This window comes from Culicoides brevitarsis, chromosome 2, assembly GCF_036172545.1.
Source record: "Culicoides brevitarsis isolate CSIRO-B50_1 chromosome 2, AGI_CSIRO_Cbre_v1, whole genome shotgun sequence".
Lineage (NCBI taxonomy): Eukaryota > Metazoa > Arthropoda > Insecta > Diptera > Ceratopogonidae > Culicoides > Culicoides brevitarsis.
The window spans coordinates 22087609-22106427 of NC_087086.1; the positions used below are offsets into that span (position 1 = coordinate 22087609).

Consider the following 18819-nt stretch of genomic DNA (forward strand, 5'->3'; position numbering starts at 1 on the left):
AAAAAACCATGTATATAGATATATCTAATTTTGTGTATAAATCTATACTAAAAGTATGTATATTTAATATGAAGAAAAAAAGGAATTAGATATATCTTTATACATGATTTCATACATGGATTCATAGCTATGGTTTTATACATGGTTATATACATGGTTTTATCTGGATGGTTTTTTGGGCTCCTTTTGCAGGTTTTTTAGGTTTTCATGCAATTTAAATTCGTTTTTACTTTACTTTAGTTCATTTATTTATAAAAATTATTTTCGAACAATTTTTTGAATTATCTGTTGCTGAAATCCTTTCTGTAGATTGGGCTGACTCGTCGTTACAATACAATTCCTCCTAAGTGCTGCCGGCAACTATATTTGTCCTAATACCTAAATTTGCAAAAAAAGAAAAAAAAGTAAAATAAAAATTTCGAAAATATAAAAGTTTACTTACCATACGAGAGCCCGAAGTTTTTCCATTTCAAGTTACCATGTAGAACAGGATCTAATGGAGAAAAAATTTTTTATATCAAACCAAAATATTGCAATTTTTATAAATTCTTACCTTTTATGTTTGTCCTACAAGACAGGAAATTTCATGATCAGGAACAATTTTTTTTAATATTTTCTTTTAATTTTTTTTTTAAACTTTTTTAATCTCACATTTTTTATATTTTTTTAATTTCACATTTTTTTAAATTTTTGTTTCAAAAAAAGCTTGTCCCTTGTACTCTCCCTTTGAAGATTTTCCAAAGATTGCCGGCAAAATGAACAACTCTGTGTATATTACTATAGTAATATATATGGATATATTATACACATTATTGAAGTTTTTTAAAGTTTAAATATCCCCGTGTATAAAACTATATCTAAAATATGTATTTATACACCTCGATATACACGATTACTTTTGGCTCAAAATTACCATGTATAAAACCATATATAAAAACATATTTTAATACATGTACATAATTGAACTATAGATATATCAATGGATTTATACATATATTTATACATGAATAGCGCCTATAGTCACTTATACATGTATTTATACATAGTCCATATTTCCGATAGGGATGCTTTGTTTATCGCTTATTTTTTTTTGTATAAATCGTTTATTAGTTTGTTTCGTCTGTAGTGTTGCCGAGTCAAAGTCTATACACAAAGTGACCGTTGTACGTGCGCTGTCACACACGTACACTACATCTCCTCTTTTCCTTAAAACAACTAAATCGTTCTATTAAATCAATCGTTTATTTCAACTCAACATTTTACGTTCATTTAATCTTTGTGTATTTCAAATTCTTTATTGGAAATAATTCTGTAAATATTTTGGTTTACGGGTGATTCTCTGTGGTCTACGACGTCCTTGATCTTCGCCAACTTCGTCTTCTCCGTTCTCTTTTCTTTCAACAACTTTTTTCAAATGAGATGCGTGACGTCTGTATTTTTTCTTTTTGTCCTCTGACTCAATTATCATATCTGCTCCTTTTTTTGTACTACTGTAAATTTTTCAGTTCCAAAATTTGGTGTGAGGGCAGAATTTTTTGTCTGATTCTTGGTTAACACGAGATCTCCTTCATTAATTTCGTTCGGCTTCGCTTGTCTTTTGTTATCTGCATATTCTTTACGCTTCTTTTTGTTCCGTAAATCTTGTTGGATGATATCTTCGTGAAGCCAATTCGGATTTGACTGCTCTAAACTTGGCAGTTTGTCACGCAACTCTCTTCCGAACATCAGATAAGCCGGAGATACTCCTGTTGTTGAATGAATCATGTTATTATAAGCTAACAAATAATCAGCTAAATCATTTTTCCAATTTGTATCCATGACATGGCTGATTTGGAGCCTCTTCTTGATGTTGCGATTGAATCGCTCTACTTCTCCGTTCATGGCTGGGTAATACGGAGTGGTGGTTTTCAAATGAATATCTTCATTTGCACAGAATTCTTTAAATTCAGACGAGGCGAATTGTGGACCATTGTCTGCGGTGATGCTTTTCGGAAGTCCCGTAACCGCAAACATGAACTTCAAAGCCGTGATTGTTTCCAAAGCCCCAGCTTTCTCCAATTCAGCGACTTGTACGAATCTAGAATAATAATCGATCACCACTAATAGACAATTACCATTTGGCAATGCTTCTTTAAAGTCTATCGCGATGTCTTCCCAAGGAGCATTTGGTATTGGACGAATAGATAACGGATCTGGAGGATCTTGTTTTGATGTGACTGTACAACCTAAACACGCTCGTGCTTTCTCTTCAATGGCCGAATCCATGTCACTGAACCAAACTTTTGCCCGCATTCTTTTTTTCATGCCAACTATGCCGGGATGACCAGTATGCCCCAAATCCAAAATTCGCTCTTGTAATGTTTTTGGAATTACAATTCTTCCTGTTCAGAGTAACAATTCACCCACTTGGCATAGCTCTTGTTTGATTTCGATGAATTTCGGAGAAACGCCTTGCCAATCATCGGTTTGCAGTGCTCTTTTTACCGCTTCGATCTGCTCGTCCATGACGGATTCCTTTTCTAATTCGCTGAGGGGAATTGCTCGTGGCGCAATCTCTTGTACGTACATTATCAATTGTTTCTCACGACTGAAATCGTCGTCTCGTTCCTCTTCATCTCTGATCGCCAATCTTGATAGCGGATCTGCGATATTGGTTTTTCCAGGACGATGCGTAACTTCGAAGTCGTAAGATTGTAAGCGTAGATTTGCGGTCGGTTTGAACCAAGCCTTGAAACAATAATATTGTTCAATACTATTTATTGCCATAATTAAATTATTGTTCTGAAAAATTATGGAAAATAAATAATTGTTGAGAAAAGTTATGGAAAATAAATAATTGTCGAAAAAAATTATGGAAAATAAATAATTGTCGAGAAAAATCATGGGACAATTATGGAAAAAATATTTTGTGTAGTCAATTTTTAAAATTGGTTGAATTTTCTATTAATTTAACACATAATTTCAAAAAAATTCCACTAAAATTATGAGAAATGTTACTAAATTGATGAATTTCTCGGTAAATGTGTAAGGTAGCATTAAAAAAAATACAACTTTGCAAAAAATAAATCATTTCTTCATTATTTTGAAATTAAATTTTAACAATATATTGCAATAAATAATTTTTAATTTGATAATATTATGGAAAATAAATAATTTTCTAAAGAAATTATGGAAAATAAATAATTGTTTAAAAAATTATGGAAAATAAATTATTGACGAAAAAAATTATGGAAAATAAATTATTGACGAAGAAAATTATGGAAAATAAATTATTGTTGAAAATATTTTTACCCCATAAATAAAAAATAATATTGTTCCAAGGCTTGGTTTGAACAACGTTTCCAACGCCTTGCAGTCCGTTATCACTTCAAACTTTGTTCCAAACACGTACAAATGAAACTTCTCTACGCCCCATACCACCCCTAATGCTTCTTTTTCTGTATGATAGTACTTGCGTTCTGCTGGAGACAACGAACGAGATGCGTAGGCGATGATCCGAGTGTTGCCGTATTTATCTACTTGCAATAATATGGCTCCCAAACCCACAGGACTTGCATCTGTGATCACCTAAAAAGAAACACAAAACCAATTCGCAATATAAAATCCCTCCATTCCCTTTTCCCTTCAATTACTTACTTGAATTTTCTCTTTTATCAAAATATCCCAAGTAATCTTCCTTCGCCATCCAATTTTTGATATTCGATAATATTTCTTCATGTTCGTTTTTCCAACAGAAACAACCCTCTGTAGCCAATAGTTTTCTCAGTTTTTCAGTTTGGGTTGCCAGATGCGGAATGAATTTTTGTACGTAGTTGACTAATCCCAACAAGCTTTGTAATTCACCTTTAGTCTTCGGGGCTGTTAATGCCAGGATCGCTTCAACTCTTTCTTTTGTTTGTCGAATTCCTTTATTCGATATCTCGTGTCCCAAAAATTCAATTTTTTCGACATCATATACACATTTATTTTCGTTCAACGGAATTTTGTTCTTTTCGATAACCGTTCTGACAGTTTCTAAATTCTCGTCATGTTCTTTTTGTGACTCTCCATAGATCAGCACATCATCCATATATCTAATAACGCCTTTGATTCCTTTAAATATTAAATCCATACCCCTGGCGAATTCTTCTGGAGCGGATTTAACACCAAAAGTTAGACGTTTGAATCGATAATTCCCGGATTTAACGGCAAACGCTGTGACATTTCGTGACGATTCCTCGAGTTCGAATAAATAATCCCAGCCGCGCTGAGATGGTAAAATTAGTCTAATATTTGGGTTAAATTTGGTCTAATAATTAGTCTAATATAAGTCTAATTCTACCCATAGATTTGTGTGCGCTGTTCGCCGTACAGGATCTCGTATATCCGTACGGAAAAAATGAGTCGATTAAAAATGATTTTTTTTGAAAATGAAACAATTGTTTTTAAATAAAAATTAAAATGTAAATGAAATTAGAGCAAAAAATATTCATCAAATCTGAAGTATACGCGTAAAGAATTTTTGGGAGGTATAAATTTTCATCAAAAGTTAACATTATACTTTCAAAAAATGAATGGGACACCTTAAATGTGCATAAAATTAAGAAAAAATGTAAGAATTTCAAATTCATTGGAACTTTCCATTACCGATGGAAATTAACTCTCAGCTTTGCACGGCTGGGATACGCATTTGACATATCCATTTTTGAGAGTTTGGCTGGTTTTTTGATCGAGAAAATCAAATCATCAATACTTTCGAACGCGTAAAATCCTTTTTTAATCGCCATGTTTGCTTTCCTCATATCTACGCATAAACGGATATCTCAATTTTTCTTCATTACTTGTAAATACTTTAGGCGATAGCCATGTCGGCGGTTGATCTAATTTTTCGATTACGTCCATTTCTAAAAGTTCTTGTACTTTTTCTTCAACTTTCTCGTCAAGGGCAAATGGAATTTTTCGATAATCCCATTGCATTGGAGTTACTGAATGATCAATCTCGAGCTTGATTTGGTATCCTTCGATCTTTGGGAATTTTTCTTTTTCATGTAATCTGTTGACTGTTGCGGTTTTGTTTGTTTCTAATTCCGTGACGTCACCCACGAACAACGCTTTCAGATTTATGGCGTCTTTATATCCAATCAGATCGTCATTCCCGTTTGGAGCTATGTAGATTTTTGTCACAGTTGTTCTATCTATCCAAAACATGATTGATTTTTCACGTTTCTTTGGTCCCAATACTGGATTTTGTCTTTGATTTCATGCCACGTCTTTCCGGAAATTATTGTGATGTCCGCTCCTGAATCAACACGTAATTTTACCTCGCAACTGCCTATTACGAACTTCAACTTAATGTCATTCCCCATATAAAACACGAAATTTCGATCAGGATCTTCCATCAATTGATTGATCATTTGGCAACGCAATTTCTTAGTGTTCGTGTCTTCAGGAGTGACGAGCTTTCGTTTTGGAGCTCTGCAAGTTGCCTCGCCATGACCAATTTTCCCGCAGTTCTCACAAATTTGATTTCGTGCCGGACAGAATTTTGAATACGACAAATGATTTTCGCTTCCGCAGTTAAAGCACGTTTTCTTTGGTCTTGGTTTCGAATAATTTGGTCGAACAATTCTTTGTACCATCACTTCATTTGTTGGGAAACGCTGGTCTTTCGTGTATGATGTTAAATTTTCCCTCATTGCCTCATCTTGACGTCCCAAATTTATGGCTTCATCGACGGAGCGCTCTCTTTCCAAAATTCTTCTGCGAATTTCGACGCTTTTGACCCCTGACAGTAGCTGAAGAATCAACATCAAGTCATATGTCTCTCTGTCAAAGCCGCATCTCTCCAACTGCGCTCTGATTCGTTGCACAAAAGCGTCAAATTTCTCTTCCGGCCGTTGCTCAATCAAACGTAACATGTAGGCTTCGTGTTGTTTGTTCAATCTTGGCGCGTAGAACTCATCTAATAATTGAACGCATTTTAAGTACGGTTGTTCGTACTCTCCTTCTGTTCCTTCAATAGCCCCCGGCAATAAAAAATACGTTGATTGTAGGCTTGGACCTCCCAAATGAAGGAGTAAATCCTTTTTCTGTTGTTGGGACTCGATGCCTTTAGCCCTTGCGTGAATCTCAAATGATCGTTTCCAATTCAACCAATTAGTCCGAGAACTGTCTCTTCCGGGTTGAAAGCGTGATAATTCGTGTTTTTCTCTAAGTAAACATTTCATTTTTTTATTTTTTCTGTTCCCCAATCATTTTCAATCAAGAATCCCCGCAATTCTTCTCTTTTTTAAACCCATTGCACATTCACCTTTCTCTACGGGCCCTCTTTTTTTATCCGGTAGGATCCCGTATCCACCCGTTTCCCGTCTCTGTGTGTGCAATTATTCTTATTTTCATCATTTTTCTCCATATTTATGACCTCCCTTGTCAATTTAGAACTTCCGTTCCCTTCTTCTACTCTTCCCTTAGTAGTTTTTCCTCTCAGAATTCCCACAATTCTCCCTTTTTTCCCTTAACTTCACAAAAATCATTTTCCTACTATGGCGTCCCTTACGCCGCACTATTTTTCGCTTTTTATTTGTGTAAATTTACACCTTTCTTCCCATCTTCAACATTTCGAGGATCCTTGATTGATCCTCTGACTGTTTCTCTTCTTTTTTCATATTTACCTGTATCCATGACCTTCCAAATTAGGCTTTTTTACTCCTCGTCGCCAGAATGTAGTGTTGCCGAGTCAAAGTCTATACACAAAGTGACCGTTGTACGTGCGCTGTCATACACGTACACTACATCGTCAGCTTCATCGTCAAATTCCTCAAAGATAACTTTGCGCACCAGGAGTTTCAGCAAATAAAACCCATCGGCATGGAAGCCTTTTTCAGGAGGAATTCCTATTTCATCCATGAATTCATTAAAAACCCTGTTATCTTCGTTGGGTCGTCTGTATTGGTAGCTTGCCGACCAAGTCTTATGGACCTTATAATCGGGATGTTTCTTGACATCGATTAAGTAACTAAAAAGAGATAAGGCCATTAAATTTGACTATTTCACTTTATGTCGCATGAGGATTTTTCACATTAAATCAATTTTTATTTTCATAAAAGTTTTAAGACAAAATTGATATAAAATTTCACATAATAAAAATTTAATACAATCTTTTTCATCTAAATTTCGATACAAATTTTGTTATTTAAACAAGTTGAGTTCATGTTAGTAAGTTATTTTATTAATAAGTAATAAGTTATTAATTTAAATTTTTTAAATAAGTTATTAATTTTTCTAGTTATTTTTAAACTTTACCTATTTGTTGCTCGTTCTGCAGCGTTATAGATGGAGCCCGGTAAACCTGAATCAGGTGCGCATTCAAGGGTTACTGTCATTCTACGTATGGTTTTGTCCGCACCGATTGTCTTTGCAATATTATAGAAAATCCGATGATACTCCCTACCACCCTTGTGTTCCACATATTCACGACCGGTCAATATCGGATTTCTTGCGATTTCGTGTTGTGCTTGCTCTAAAAAAAATTTGAAATACTTCAAAATTCAAACAATTGCAAATAATTTTTTTTGAAATTTTTTCAGAGAAGAAAATTCATATTAAATTTCGATTTTCACAAAAAATTGAATTTATTTTTTTTCGAAAAATTATGAACAAGAGCAAAAAACGGTCAATTTTGATAAAAATTTTTACTTTTTTTTCCGCCCCATTGGATTTTAGACATTTGAAATGGGGGATCGAACTTTATTTTTGATTTTCATTTGGAGCGGCCTTATTTGAAATGCAGAGAATCGAAATCGTTGATTCGTTGTTTTTTTTACAGGATCCTTTAAATAAATTATATATAAAGTTTCTGCTAAAGAATAGTAAGCAACTATTAAAATTCCGGCGGATTTTAAAAATAAAGATTTTGAACAAACCCCGTTGGACAAAATACAATGTTTTTATCGCATTTCAAATTTTTGAAAAAAATGCGGTATTGTGCTCGTGGTGTCGTCCGTTCGTCCGTCCGTCTGTGTGGTGTGCCACTTTAACTTTGTTTGAGTTAGCAGGTTTGGCGAATTCTTTTCAAATGACAGATTTGATAGCATATTCATAAATCATGGAGCTGAACACATTGAAATACGGTCAAGTCATTCGTTTTATAAACGAATGCAATTTATTCTCGTTTTTTTTTCTTTTAAATAATTTTATTCAAATAAAAATTAGTCGACATTTGTCTCATATTTTTCAAAAGGTGTGTCAAATAATTAATAATTTTGTCGCTGTACTAAAAAAGCATCAAACTTGCTAGATATTTAATTTAAAAAAAATATTGTAGACTACTAATATTGAATAATTTACGACTCAAAATATAGATTTTTTTATTTTAATAGAAAAAAAAACCACTAAAGTTTAATATTTCTGGAATAACAGTTGGAATAACGTTGAGTTCTCGTATTTGAACATTGTAGCGTTAGTATACTAGAAAGTTTTATGTTTCCCCAAAAATTGTGGACATGTGGGCCCAAAATTTTGTCAAGTGATTTTCGGAGTGTTGTGGTGTCACCGAGAATTTTTCTCAGTAGTTTTCACATTACTTAAATTCTCATAAAGTTTTATATATTTCATTATTATTATTATTATTATTACTAAGTTTTATTTCTTCTCTTCCCATGCTTTTATGGACAACAATTTACAAAACAGATAAACTCCTGACTAGGTTAAAAAGTAGAAAAAGTAGTAGTCTAAAGAACCATTTTTCACATTCCACATTCTCAGTAATTATTTTATGTTAATTACATTATACAAAATTACAAAAATATAACTACGAATATAATAATAATTGATAATAAAAATAAAATGATATAAAATATAAAAATAACAATTAATTATTACGAATTATGCTTTTTTACAAATACGGCTGTCTCTTTTTTGATAGATGCACAAATAGGATATCAACTAAGAATCATTTATGTATCTTTTTATCCAAAAAATTATTATTATTTCTTCGATGCCTCAATGTATTCATTAAAAACAACTTCACACTCCAAGCTACTCCGTAACATTTCATTGACTTTCCGATTTTTCTTTATTTTCTTCGAAATGTGGTAAAAAGACGTTCATAAATCAAATATGTATTTAGAAAGAAAATTACAAATTTAGGTAATACATTTTGTTTTCTTTAGCATTACATTTTGGATTTTACTTAAAAGTATAAAAACAAATTTAAGAAATATGATTAATAATGATTACATAACATAACAAAACTTTATTTGTAGGATATTCTCATACAATCAATACATTAATACAATGAAACATTTATATAGGACCTAGCTACTACAATTTTTTTTAAAGAAAAGCAAAAGAAACTTAATCTAACCTAACTAATAACTAGAAGATAATCCTCGGCATTGCTTACATATTTTTCGAAAATTTTCAATTTGTTCTGATTTAATCTTACAATTTTTTGAAACTTCTATAATTTGGATGTTAACAGATCCGATGATTGTTGCGATGTTAACGACTTCGGACAGTTTTGGCTGTATCGCTGATGGCATCATTGGTTGGTAATTGGTAAAGAAATTGTTTATAAATAAATTTTAACAGTTCAAAAACCGTAAAAAACTTTAAATTGATTTTTCTCAGTTTGTCAAAAAGTGCAGTTGTGCGATTTATCCTTTTCGCCCGGGAAATTATTTTGTTGAAAAGTTCTGTTTGATAGAAACCTAAAGTTTCCGCAAGAACAACAGATGGAGAGTTCTCATGATTTTAATTTTTTTTTGTAGAAAACCTAGTCGCCAAAGTCTACTCAGCTTGCTTAGTTCTTAAGTCCTTAGAACATTTTGAAAAATTAAAAAATAATTGACTTTTTACTTAATCTTAAGTAAAAAGCCTATTAAGTCAAAACTTGTTTTTTACTTTTACTCAAGTTAAAGATTAAGCCTTACAAAGTCAAAAGTTTTTTCGACCCTACTTAAAGAGTTGTGTTAAATACATAGATGGCTCCACCGCAGACCTTTAGATCCTATTGTGCATGAACAATACCCGTAATTTGCAACTTCTAGTTGCATAAAGCCGAGAATCATCTTCTTTATTCATATCTACAAGGTTTAAATCACATCAAAATTTACTTTTTTAAATTAAAACAATTGATAAATTTATATGTTATTATTGTAAAATTCACCCAAAAACTTTACAGTTTTCAAAATAAATATTACTGATTTACTTCTACTTCTACTTTTTTTCTTCTACTACTTTTTGAATTGGAAACACAGTTGGATTAATTTTTACAGATTCATTAATATTTTCTGTATTTTCCAGAACAGGATTTTCATACAAAAAATGTTTGTGAGATGCTTAATTAAGAATTGATAATACAATCAAAATTAGCTAAGAAGCAATCGTAAAATGTTTTTAACGAATCTAAATAACAAAATTCAATAATTTTCCATCTTTTTGAATTCATCATTTCTATTTCGATACTTTTAATTTACATTTTTTCGATATATTTCTAAAAAAAAAAAAATACTTGTTTTGAGGGCTGAGCTTGACCCAATTTTTTGTATTTGTCTCCCTCTTTCTTCAGTCTCTTACTCTATCTCTCCTTTTATCGAATGATTATTGTGATTGGATGTTTTAAATAAAGAGGCGGTATTCACTAAAACTCAATGAATGAAAAATCAGGTAAAAAAAGCCTTTATAGGCGTTCCTATTTCTTTACTTCGAATTGGATAGATAATATTTCTTCAGTTCATCTCTTACTGTGTTTGAATACGAGCACGTATCGACAAGCAGACATTTTAGTAGTTCTTTTACTTTGGACATGTTAAGTGTTAGAAACAAATAATCCATTATTTACATAGAAGAAGGCTACACTTTAATGGATTAAATAAAATTATTCAAATGAAAAGTGTATTTTAGAGATATATCCAGACGTAAAAACCAATACGATTGTATAAATTAATAATTTTGTGTCTTAGCCGCTGTGATCATAAAAATAAAAACAACTAAATGAAAAAATAATAGTGTCTTACGTATAATGGCTTTTTTTACCTCTTAATTGAAGTAGAGAAGAAAAATTCTGCTAAAAAATCACAAGCAGTTAAGGTGAGTAAGATAATACGATTTGAAAATTCTCCCGACTATTTTCCAACAATAAGTTAATATATCGAAAATGATACAAAACTAAAAATTTATTCGACACATACCTATTTTTTCCTTTAATCGTCCAATTTTTTTACCGATTTTTAAAAATCCTGAAAAATTCTGTTTTACCCGATTATTCGATTTTTGTCGAGTTTTTCATGTTTTTTGATTGAATTGAGCTTTTATTTTTCAAACTGTGAAATAATTTAATTAATCATCATAATAATTATGTGTATTTTTTGAAAAATATCATTACCCTTTTTTATCATACATATGGAGATTTCCATTCTTAAAAATACCAAATTCTCAGATTTTAAAATTACTTATAGAAATCCAAATCTGATTGTTCAATGTTGATGTCTATCCAAAAATAATGAACTTTTGCTTTGGTGACATTTATATTCGCCTTATTTTTAATTTTTTTATCAGTGATTTTAAACTTTTTAAAACACATAAATCACATTTTTAGATTTTCTGACCAAACGGTTCGTCGGCGCTGGAAAAAGTGCAGGAACCTGGAAACCTCGTTTCCGGGTAATTTATAGAAATCTTAAAAAAACTTTGAATTTTTAGGAGAAAATTTGAAAAATTTTATAATCAATTAAGAAATTAAAATTTGTAGAATTACTTAAAAAATCTATAACTACCAGAATTTTGTAATTCTTGCGAAATGGGAATAAAGCAAATTGTAGAGAGAGACTTAAAAAAATCTATAAAAAATGACTTAATTTAGGATTTTTTTCATCATCTTGGTGAAAATATAATTTTGGGAAATGAATTTGGTTCCCGGTAATAAATAAACTTTTTCCACCTCTGACAAAAAATCCTGGTGAACAAAAATTTTGAAATAATAAACTTGAAATTTCGACATTTTTGTGGCTACACGAATTTTGTCTATGTTTCACGATAACAATTTTTTATCATAAAATTTTAAAAGATAATTAGAAAAAAAATTCGCCAAAACAAAAGTTTCTTCTTCTTTGATGGACATATTGATGAACTATTTAGTTTTTCATTTCTTTGTCTTGTGAAAAAATCAAATAGAGTTTCCAATAGTTTTTACTCTAAATTACAATAGTAATCACTCATTTCCAATATTGATTTTACTTTCTACCTCATTTTAAGTAAAAATATCTCGGAAACGGTGGTGGAAAAAGTGCGGGAACCTGGGAACCAGGTTCCCGGGAAATTTGAAATTTTACTAAATATGTAAAAAATTGGATTGAAAATAAGAAAAAAATGGGAAATTTTATTGAAAAATACCAACACATTTGGGTAAAATTTTAAAATTTTTTGTGAAAAAAAATTTCTTCAGTATAAATAAATTAAGATTTTATCTCGGATTTTATTCAATAGGGAGAAAATTCCAAATTGGGAAATTGATATTTTTTTCTTATAAAATACAAATATTTTAATATTTGGATAAAATTTCAATTTTTCAGGAAAAAATTCATGAAAAAAAAATTTGGGAAATTGTGATTTTTTTATTTATTTTTATAATTATATTTAGAAGCAGTTGTTGAAAGAATGGGTAGCGTTTTAACCTCAGGAAATGAAAAACGGGAAAGCTTGAGTCATGCAAATTAAAATTTCTATTCAAAAAAATTGACAAAGCCCAAAACCGTCTTGGGAAGTAAAAAAAGGTTAATTGATCTAAGTTCAAATATACATTATAAAGGCAAAAATTAACATTTCGCTATTGAAAGTAGTTAGACATTGCAAAATCTCTTTTTGAAAGCCTAAACCTCGAGGATTTTCAAGTTTCAAATTTCAAAATGGGATATATTATAAGAAAATTTAGAACCAAAAATTGTAATTATTTATTTTACGTATAAATTTTATAAATAATTTTTTCATTCAAAATTTATTCATTGTTAAATAGGTAAAAAAGAAATAATTTTTAACGTAAAGTATCTTATAGTCGGCAAAAAACAAAAAAAATGCAAAATATTTAAAAAAAGTTGATTGCAAAACTTATTTTTTAGAACAAAAAATTAAAAGTTGGAAAATATTTGTTTTTATTTTATTATTGAAGGGCCTGAAAGGATAAATCACACTATTTGACAAACGAAGAACAAAAGATTTAAAGTTTTTATTTTGAGCTGTAAAATTTAATTTTTAAATATTTTCTTGATGTTTCAGCTTTGTATGCCAAAAATTTGTCAGCAAAACCTTTTTTTTACAAAAATGCCCTATTTTAACAATTTGCTGCCTAAAAAATGATAAATCGCACAACAAATTTGATTTTTCATTTTTTTTTAATTTCAAAGTTTTTTGAAATGTTTAATTTAAATTGACTTTTCATGCTCTAAGCCGAAAGCTCGAGCAAGCTTGTGTTCGAGATTGCAATGTCTAAAAGTAGTATATATTTTGGTAGTACTGAAGAAGACAAAAAACGAGAAACATTGGGAAATTTCATTTTAAAAATTAAATTCTAAAAAAAAATAAAAAATAAAAACAAAGATAAATAAATTGGATGATTGAATAATTATTTTTTTTAACTATATATTTTAATGCTTTTAGTTGGGAAATAAATAACGTAACTTGGAAATTTGGTTCCCGGGAAAAAAGACACTTTTTCCACGTCTGCTCGGAAATATAACAGAAACATTTTTAAAATTTTTAATGGACGAATGAAAATTCCGTCGGAACCTTCGTATACAAAATCGTATTTATTTTTACAAAACATTATATTTTCAGAATTTAGTTGAACCGTGCAATGGTTTCTTATTATAATCATCCTCTTACAATGTACCAGAAAGGCTCAAATTTATCATATTCACCTTCAACCCCATGGTATCCAAACTACCATCCCTCCAACAGTCAATTTTTACCTAATGGAGAGTCATCTCCACAGCAAGTTTATTATTCACACGTTTTTCATCAACCCAGTCCAGATTGGATAACACATGAAAATTATTCGCCGTCCAGTCAAAACAATTATTTACAACCGTCCTTTAATTTAATGAATCACCACCATGGTATTTTGGAGCATAATAATGAAGCAATACAGAGTATCCCGTCTCCTCCAATAACTGTTTCAGGCAGCGAAATATCGAGTCCTTGCATTCCTGCTTCATCTTCTTCACCACAAACGCCAGCAAGACCAGCTGCAACGAAAAGTCCCTACGAATGGATGAAAAAATCATCATACCAACCTAACCCAGGTAAGTGATGCTTTTTATATGACATAAAAAGAGAATACATTAATGAAATTGAAGCTGATGAAAAAGTCCAAATTAAGTAATAAAAAGCTGTAAAATACACATTCAGAACCTCGTATGAAATCAAATATTACATTTTCTTCGTTTTTTTTTTTAAATTATTCTGTATGCAATGGGTCTATGGATACATATAATACTAAGAATTTTTATTATTCCAAAAATAATAAAGATGGTTTTTTTTATTAATCTTAAAAACAGAATAATATTCTTTTTGTTTATGCAAAGGGTGTCATAAAATGTCGGTTCAAACTTTTAATTTAAGCAATAAATGTATGATTTCTTGCCCTTAAGTAATTTGGATCGTCTGCTACAGGTAAAAATAAGGAAAAACCTTATTGAAGATGACTAAAGTTTGTGTTGTTCAATCCGATCTAATTAAGAACTAAAAGAAGCAGGTTAAATAAACAAACAAAGGTATTCGGATTATCTTTTAGGTGTAACTTTAGCTTTGAACTGTAAACTCAACTTTGAGTAAAAAATTTTTAAGATTTTGTATTGCGTAGCTGTATTAATTTTATAAAGTGTAATTTATTCAATGCAACTCAAAAGAAATTATTAATAAGACGTATACCGTTACATTAATGAATATAGGGTTTTTATAAGCTAGAAAACGCAAAATCAGTCGGTGTCAAATACTAACGCTTTGATTTTGTTATTAACGCTTTTGAGGAAATCTATTTATTTTCTGTTTTACGGCAAATAAATTTTTGAATTATATTTAAGAGATATATTTTACTATAGTCAAAAAAAAATATAATGAAACCCACTAAATTTCCGACGCGTTCCAAATTTTAAAAATTGAATAAAAAAATAGATTTATAAAAAATTAAAACAATCAATCTAGCCGTCTTTCAATGATCTCTTGTTTTTTAGTTTTAAATTTATTTTAGGATATTTCCAGTAAAAACGAATAAAAATACAATCTTCAACACAAAAATTTATCAAAAATGATTCGAAAATGATATTATATGGGCTTAAAATTTTCTTTACACTAGACATATAGTATAGAAATCCATTATTAAGCTAGAAAGTCCAATACCATCTAAAATGATGAAGGTCTGCTTTCCAGCTTAATAATGGATTTCTACTATACGTCTATTTACATGGGTATTTTTAACGACATTTTTATTATTTTTTTTTTTAATTTACCTTATTTGATTTTTGACTTTGACAAAAAGTTGATATAAAGTTTATTGATTAACGTTTAAAATTTATTTCAAGCCAGTTTCAAACGAAAAGTTATTTTTAAGAAAAAAAAAACAGTATCGCGCATTTGAAAATCTCAGCGAAAAACACTTGAACAAAACTTGATATTTTCCATATATATGGCATTGTCAAGTTATTTTCTTATTATAGGAGACTGCTTTAATAATCAACTATAACAAAGAAAAATACCTCGACAAAAAGATATTCCTCGCTGCATCAGATTTTGTTTTTTATTTTTTTTTTTAGTTAGGCCGCTCCAAAATTTTTGTTTTTTTTTTTAATAATAATTTTTAATGATATTTTTAATGATAATTTCAAATTGATCCCTGAGTATTTCAAGCTATAAATTTGAACACAAAATTTTAGTAAAAATAACTGTAAAAAAATTTTAGAAAATAATTTTTTTGAAAATAAAAATTGTTTTTCATTAAAAAAAAACCTTGAAATTTGAAAATATTTTTAAAAATTTCTTGAAAAATTATAGAAAAAGACCAAAAAATAGTCAGTTTTGATGAAATTTTTTTTGCCCCATTTCGGCTTTTGATGTGGGGCAGGGGACAAAAACATAGAAAAAAATTCCTTCTTTGGTTATTGCAAAAAAACCCCAAAAACACGATATTCCTTTGTTTTTTTGATGTGGTTTTGAAATACTAATATTATATGAATTGTTGAAAATCAGCAGTTTTCGTGTTTATCATATCTCCCGTTCTAAAAAGACTACAATAGTGATCAAAACGCAAAAAAACGTAAAAGAGTGTACTTTTCGATTTAAAATAGAAAAAAATATATTTTTCCATTTCGATGGCTCCCATATGAGTTCTCAAAGGAGATCTGTAAAGCTAATTTTCACTAAAATGCCAAATCTCAACGGCCATTAAAACAGTGAATATATTTACAAAGTTCAAGTGTTTCTACGTATATTTTTCAATAGACCGATAGAAAACAACGAGGACCGGGTAGGTTTCTGAGGCTCTGAAAAGTGCTCTTTAAAAAACAGAAAATCGTCAGTTTTCCCGCCATTTTTGAGTTTTTTCGTACAGCACTCCGTTGAAGTGCTTATAAAACTACACTTTCATGTCAAGTTTTAGGCCTCTAGTTTTGAAACTTCTTTGACTTTTGGCCAAAAAGGATTGTTAGGGCACTTATTAAACTAATAACTTTGAAGGGTTCTAGGCGAACCGTTCGAGCTACAATTTCAGGAAAAAGTGGAGTTAACCATTATCGAGGATGGGGAATCGAATGAAATTAGTTAAATTTGAATCTGAGATGGCTTCTGCCGCATCCATTAAAAATTGGTAGTATGATTCGTAAAATCCCTCTTAATTGTAATTTTATCATGATTTAAACTTAAAAGTAATTGAATGTAACAATTGAACGCCAATAAACGTTAAAAATATCAAACAAAAATTAAACAAAATATTTTTTTTATTAGTAATTCATTAATCACTTTTAATTTATATGAGGAATAGAAGTGATAAGGCATAACAACATTATGTATGTAATGCAAATTTTTATTCATTAAAAATGGTATAAAAAGCTTAAAAAATAAAATTTTTAATTTAACTACATTCACTTTTATATGTAATTCAAAACATGCACACAACAAAGTAATATAGAAGATGCTGTTGTGTATAGAATTTATTGATGAAAATAATCCACCCTCCAGTAATATTTTTGTTAAAAAGTTGAACATGTGTAATTCATATTAGAAAATGTACCGGAATTTGAATTGTATTATATTGTCCCCTATAGTTGTTAATTCATACATGCAAATAATTTTTAAAATAATGATTAACCATTTGTGGTTTCCTTAGAAAATCGCTCTCTTGTGTATTAGGCACCATTAGAATGATAAATTCATATTGAAGCATGATAATAATTTTTCCGTTTTTCCTATTCGTCATTTTTGAAACTTTTATTATAAATAATTTTAATTTTTAAACGTTTTTGTTACTGGAGAAAATTAAGTAGAAGATGAATATACTTATATGTAATTTATTTATGCATAACATTAAAACCATGATTCTAATACTAAATTAAGAATTTGTTTTTCAATAGCAATATTAACATCAAATAAACCGAAATTCTTATCATTATTAGGCTAAAACTTTAGTGAACTTAAAAGCAAGATAAGATAAACTCGATTGGTTCTACTTTATCTCTATATAAATATTATACTTTTAAAGATAAAACATTAGCGCTAGTGCGGGTTCTTCAAAATTTTGTCTGCTATAAGGTCAACATTTTTTTTAATATGGGTGAAAAAAATAAAATCATAACTTTAAAATATACGTATTAGGAAAAAAATCATCGATGTTTTTATTTAAAGTTTTTAACATCAATCAATATTTTTTTTTTGTTACAGGAAAAACACGGACAAAAGATAAATACCGCGTTGTGTATTCAGATTTACAACGATTGGAATTGGAAAAAGAATTTCACTATACACGTTACATCACGATAAGGCGAAAATCAGAACTGGCCCAGAATCTTCAACTGTCTGAAAGACAAGTTAAAATTTGGTTTCAAAACCGCAGAGCAAAGGACAGAAAGCAAAAGAAGAAAATGGATGTACCGTCAAACAATTCTTTAACTAATCAAACACCTGCAATGTCAAAACTGTTAGATCCTCACCCAAAATTGGATTCAATGCATTTACATTTGCATCATCAAATAAGCTCTGGTTTTCCTCACAATTTGCATTCGCACCACAATTAGAGAATAGTCCATTTTAAACCCATTTATCATAGTATTGTAAAAATTAATGCACATGTCACATATAAGTTTTAAAATAAAACCAGTTGAAAACATAAACTTCTTTTAATTGTAGAGGTACTTATAACTTTAGAGAGAATTGTTCTGAAATTTCTGGAGATACAATGGAGAGGCCTATTTTGTCGCTTAAGAGATTTTGTTTTTCGTTCTACGTTACCCGTTGATTTTTTTTTCGAAAAAGAAATCCACTCTCTAAACTAGGCAATCAACTTGATGTTCAAAAACAGTCACTCAAAGGTCACTTAGTAATAGAGTTTTTTACTTTACATATATGAATTTTATAAGATGTAAGTAAATATTAAAAATTAAATAAATTCTTGCATTTTAGATGTTTGTTATGTAGCAGTCCTGAAAATTCATAAATTAATTTTTAGTTTAAAATTTAAAACATATTAAAATTGTTAAAATTTATAAAAAAAATTAGAATTTAGCTCAGACTTTTTTTTCAAATTAATTTTTTTATGAAATAAGGAAAGGGGGAAAAAGTTTTTAAAAATTGGACAAG

The 18819-nt window shown here is 29.8% G+C and overlaps 1 protein-coding gene and 1 long non-coding RNA gene across 2 annotated transcripts; one reads left to right on the forward strand and one right to left on the reverse strand.

Annotated features, from left to right (window-relative positions):
- Window positions 1-284: 284 nt before the first annotated feature.
- LOC134832285 (uncharacterized) lies at window positions 285-693 on the reverse strand. Its single transcript, XR_010162057.1, has 3 exons — window positions 554-693; window positions 443-493; window positions 285-378 (listed from the first exon to the last, which is right to left on the reverse strand). It is a non-coding gene; the product is annotated as an uncharacterized LOC134832285 (long non-coding RNA).
- A 10105-nt stretch (window positions 694-10798) lies between these two features.
- LOC134831232 (homeotic protein caudal) lies at window positions 10799-18337 on the forward strand. Its single transcript, XM_063844907.1, has 3 exons — window positions 10799-11070; window positions 13810-14276; window positions 17905-18337. The coding sequence occupies exons 2-3, from the start codon at window positions 13829-13831 to the stop codon at window positions 18255-18257; spliced, it is 801 nt and encodes a 266-aa protein (XP_063700977.1). The 5' UTR covers window positions 10799-11070; window positions 13810-13828; the 3' UTR covers window positions 18258-18337.
- Window positions 18338-18819: the final 482 nt, after the last annotated feature.

What these genes read in the sequence shown, in the direction of transcription:
- LOC134831232 (XM_063844907.1), top strand. Translation starts at nt 13,829, where the DNA reads ATGGTTTCTTATTATAATCATCCTCTTACAATGTACCAGAAAGGCTCA. An exon ending in ATCATACCAACCTAACCCAG is followed by an intron (nt 14,277 to 17,904) that starts GTAAGTGATGCT and finishes TTTTTGTTACAG; the next exon opens with GAAAAACACGGACAAAAGAT.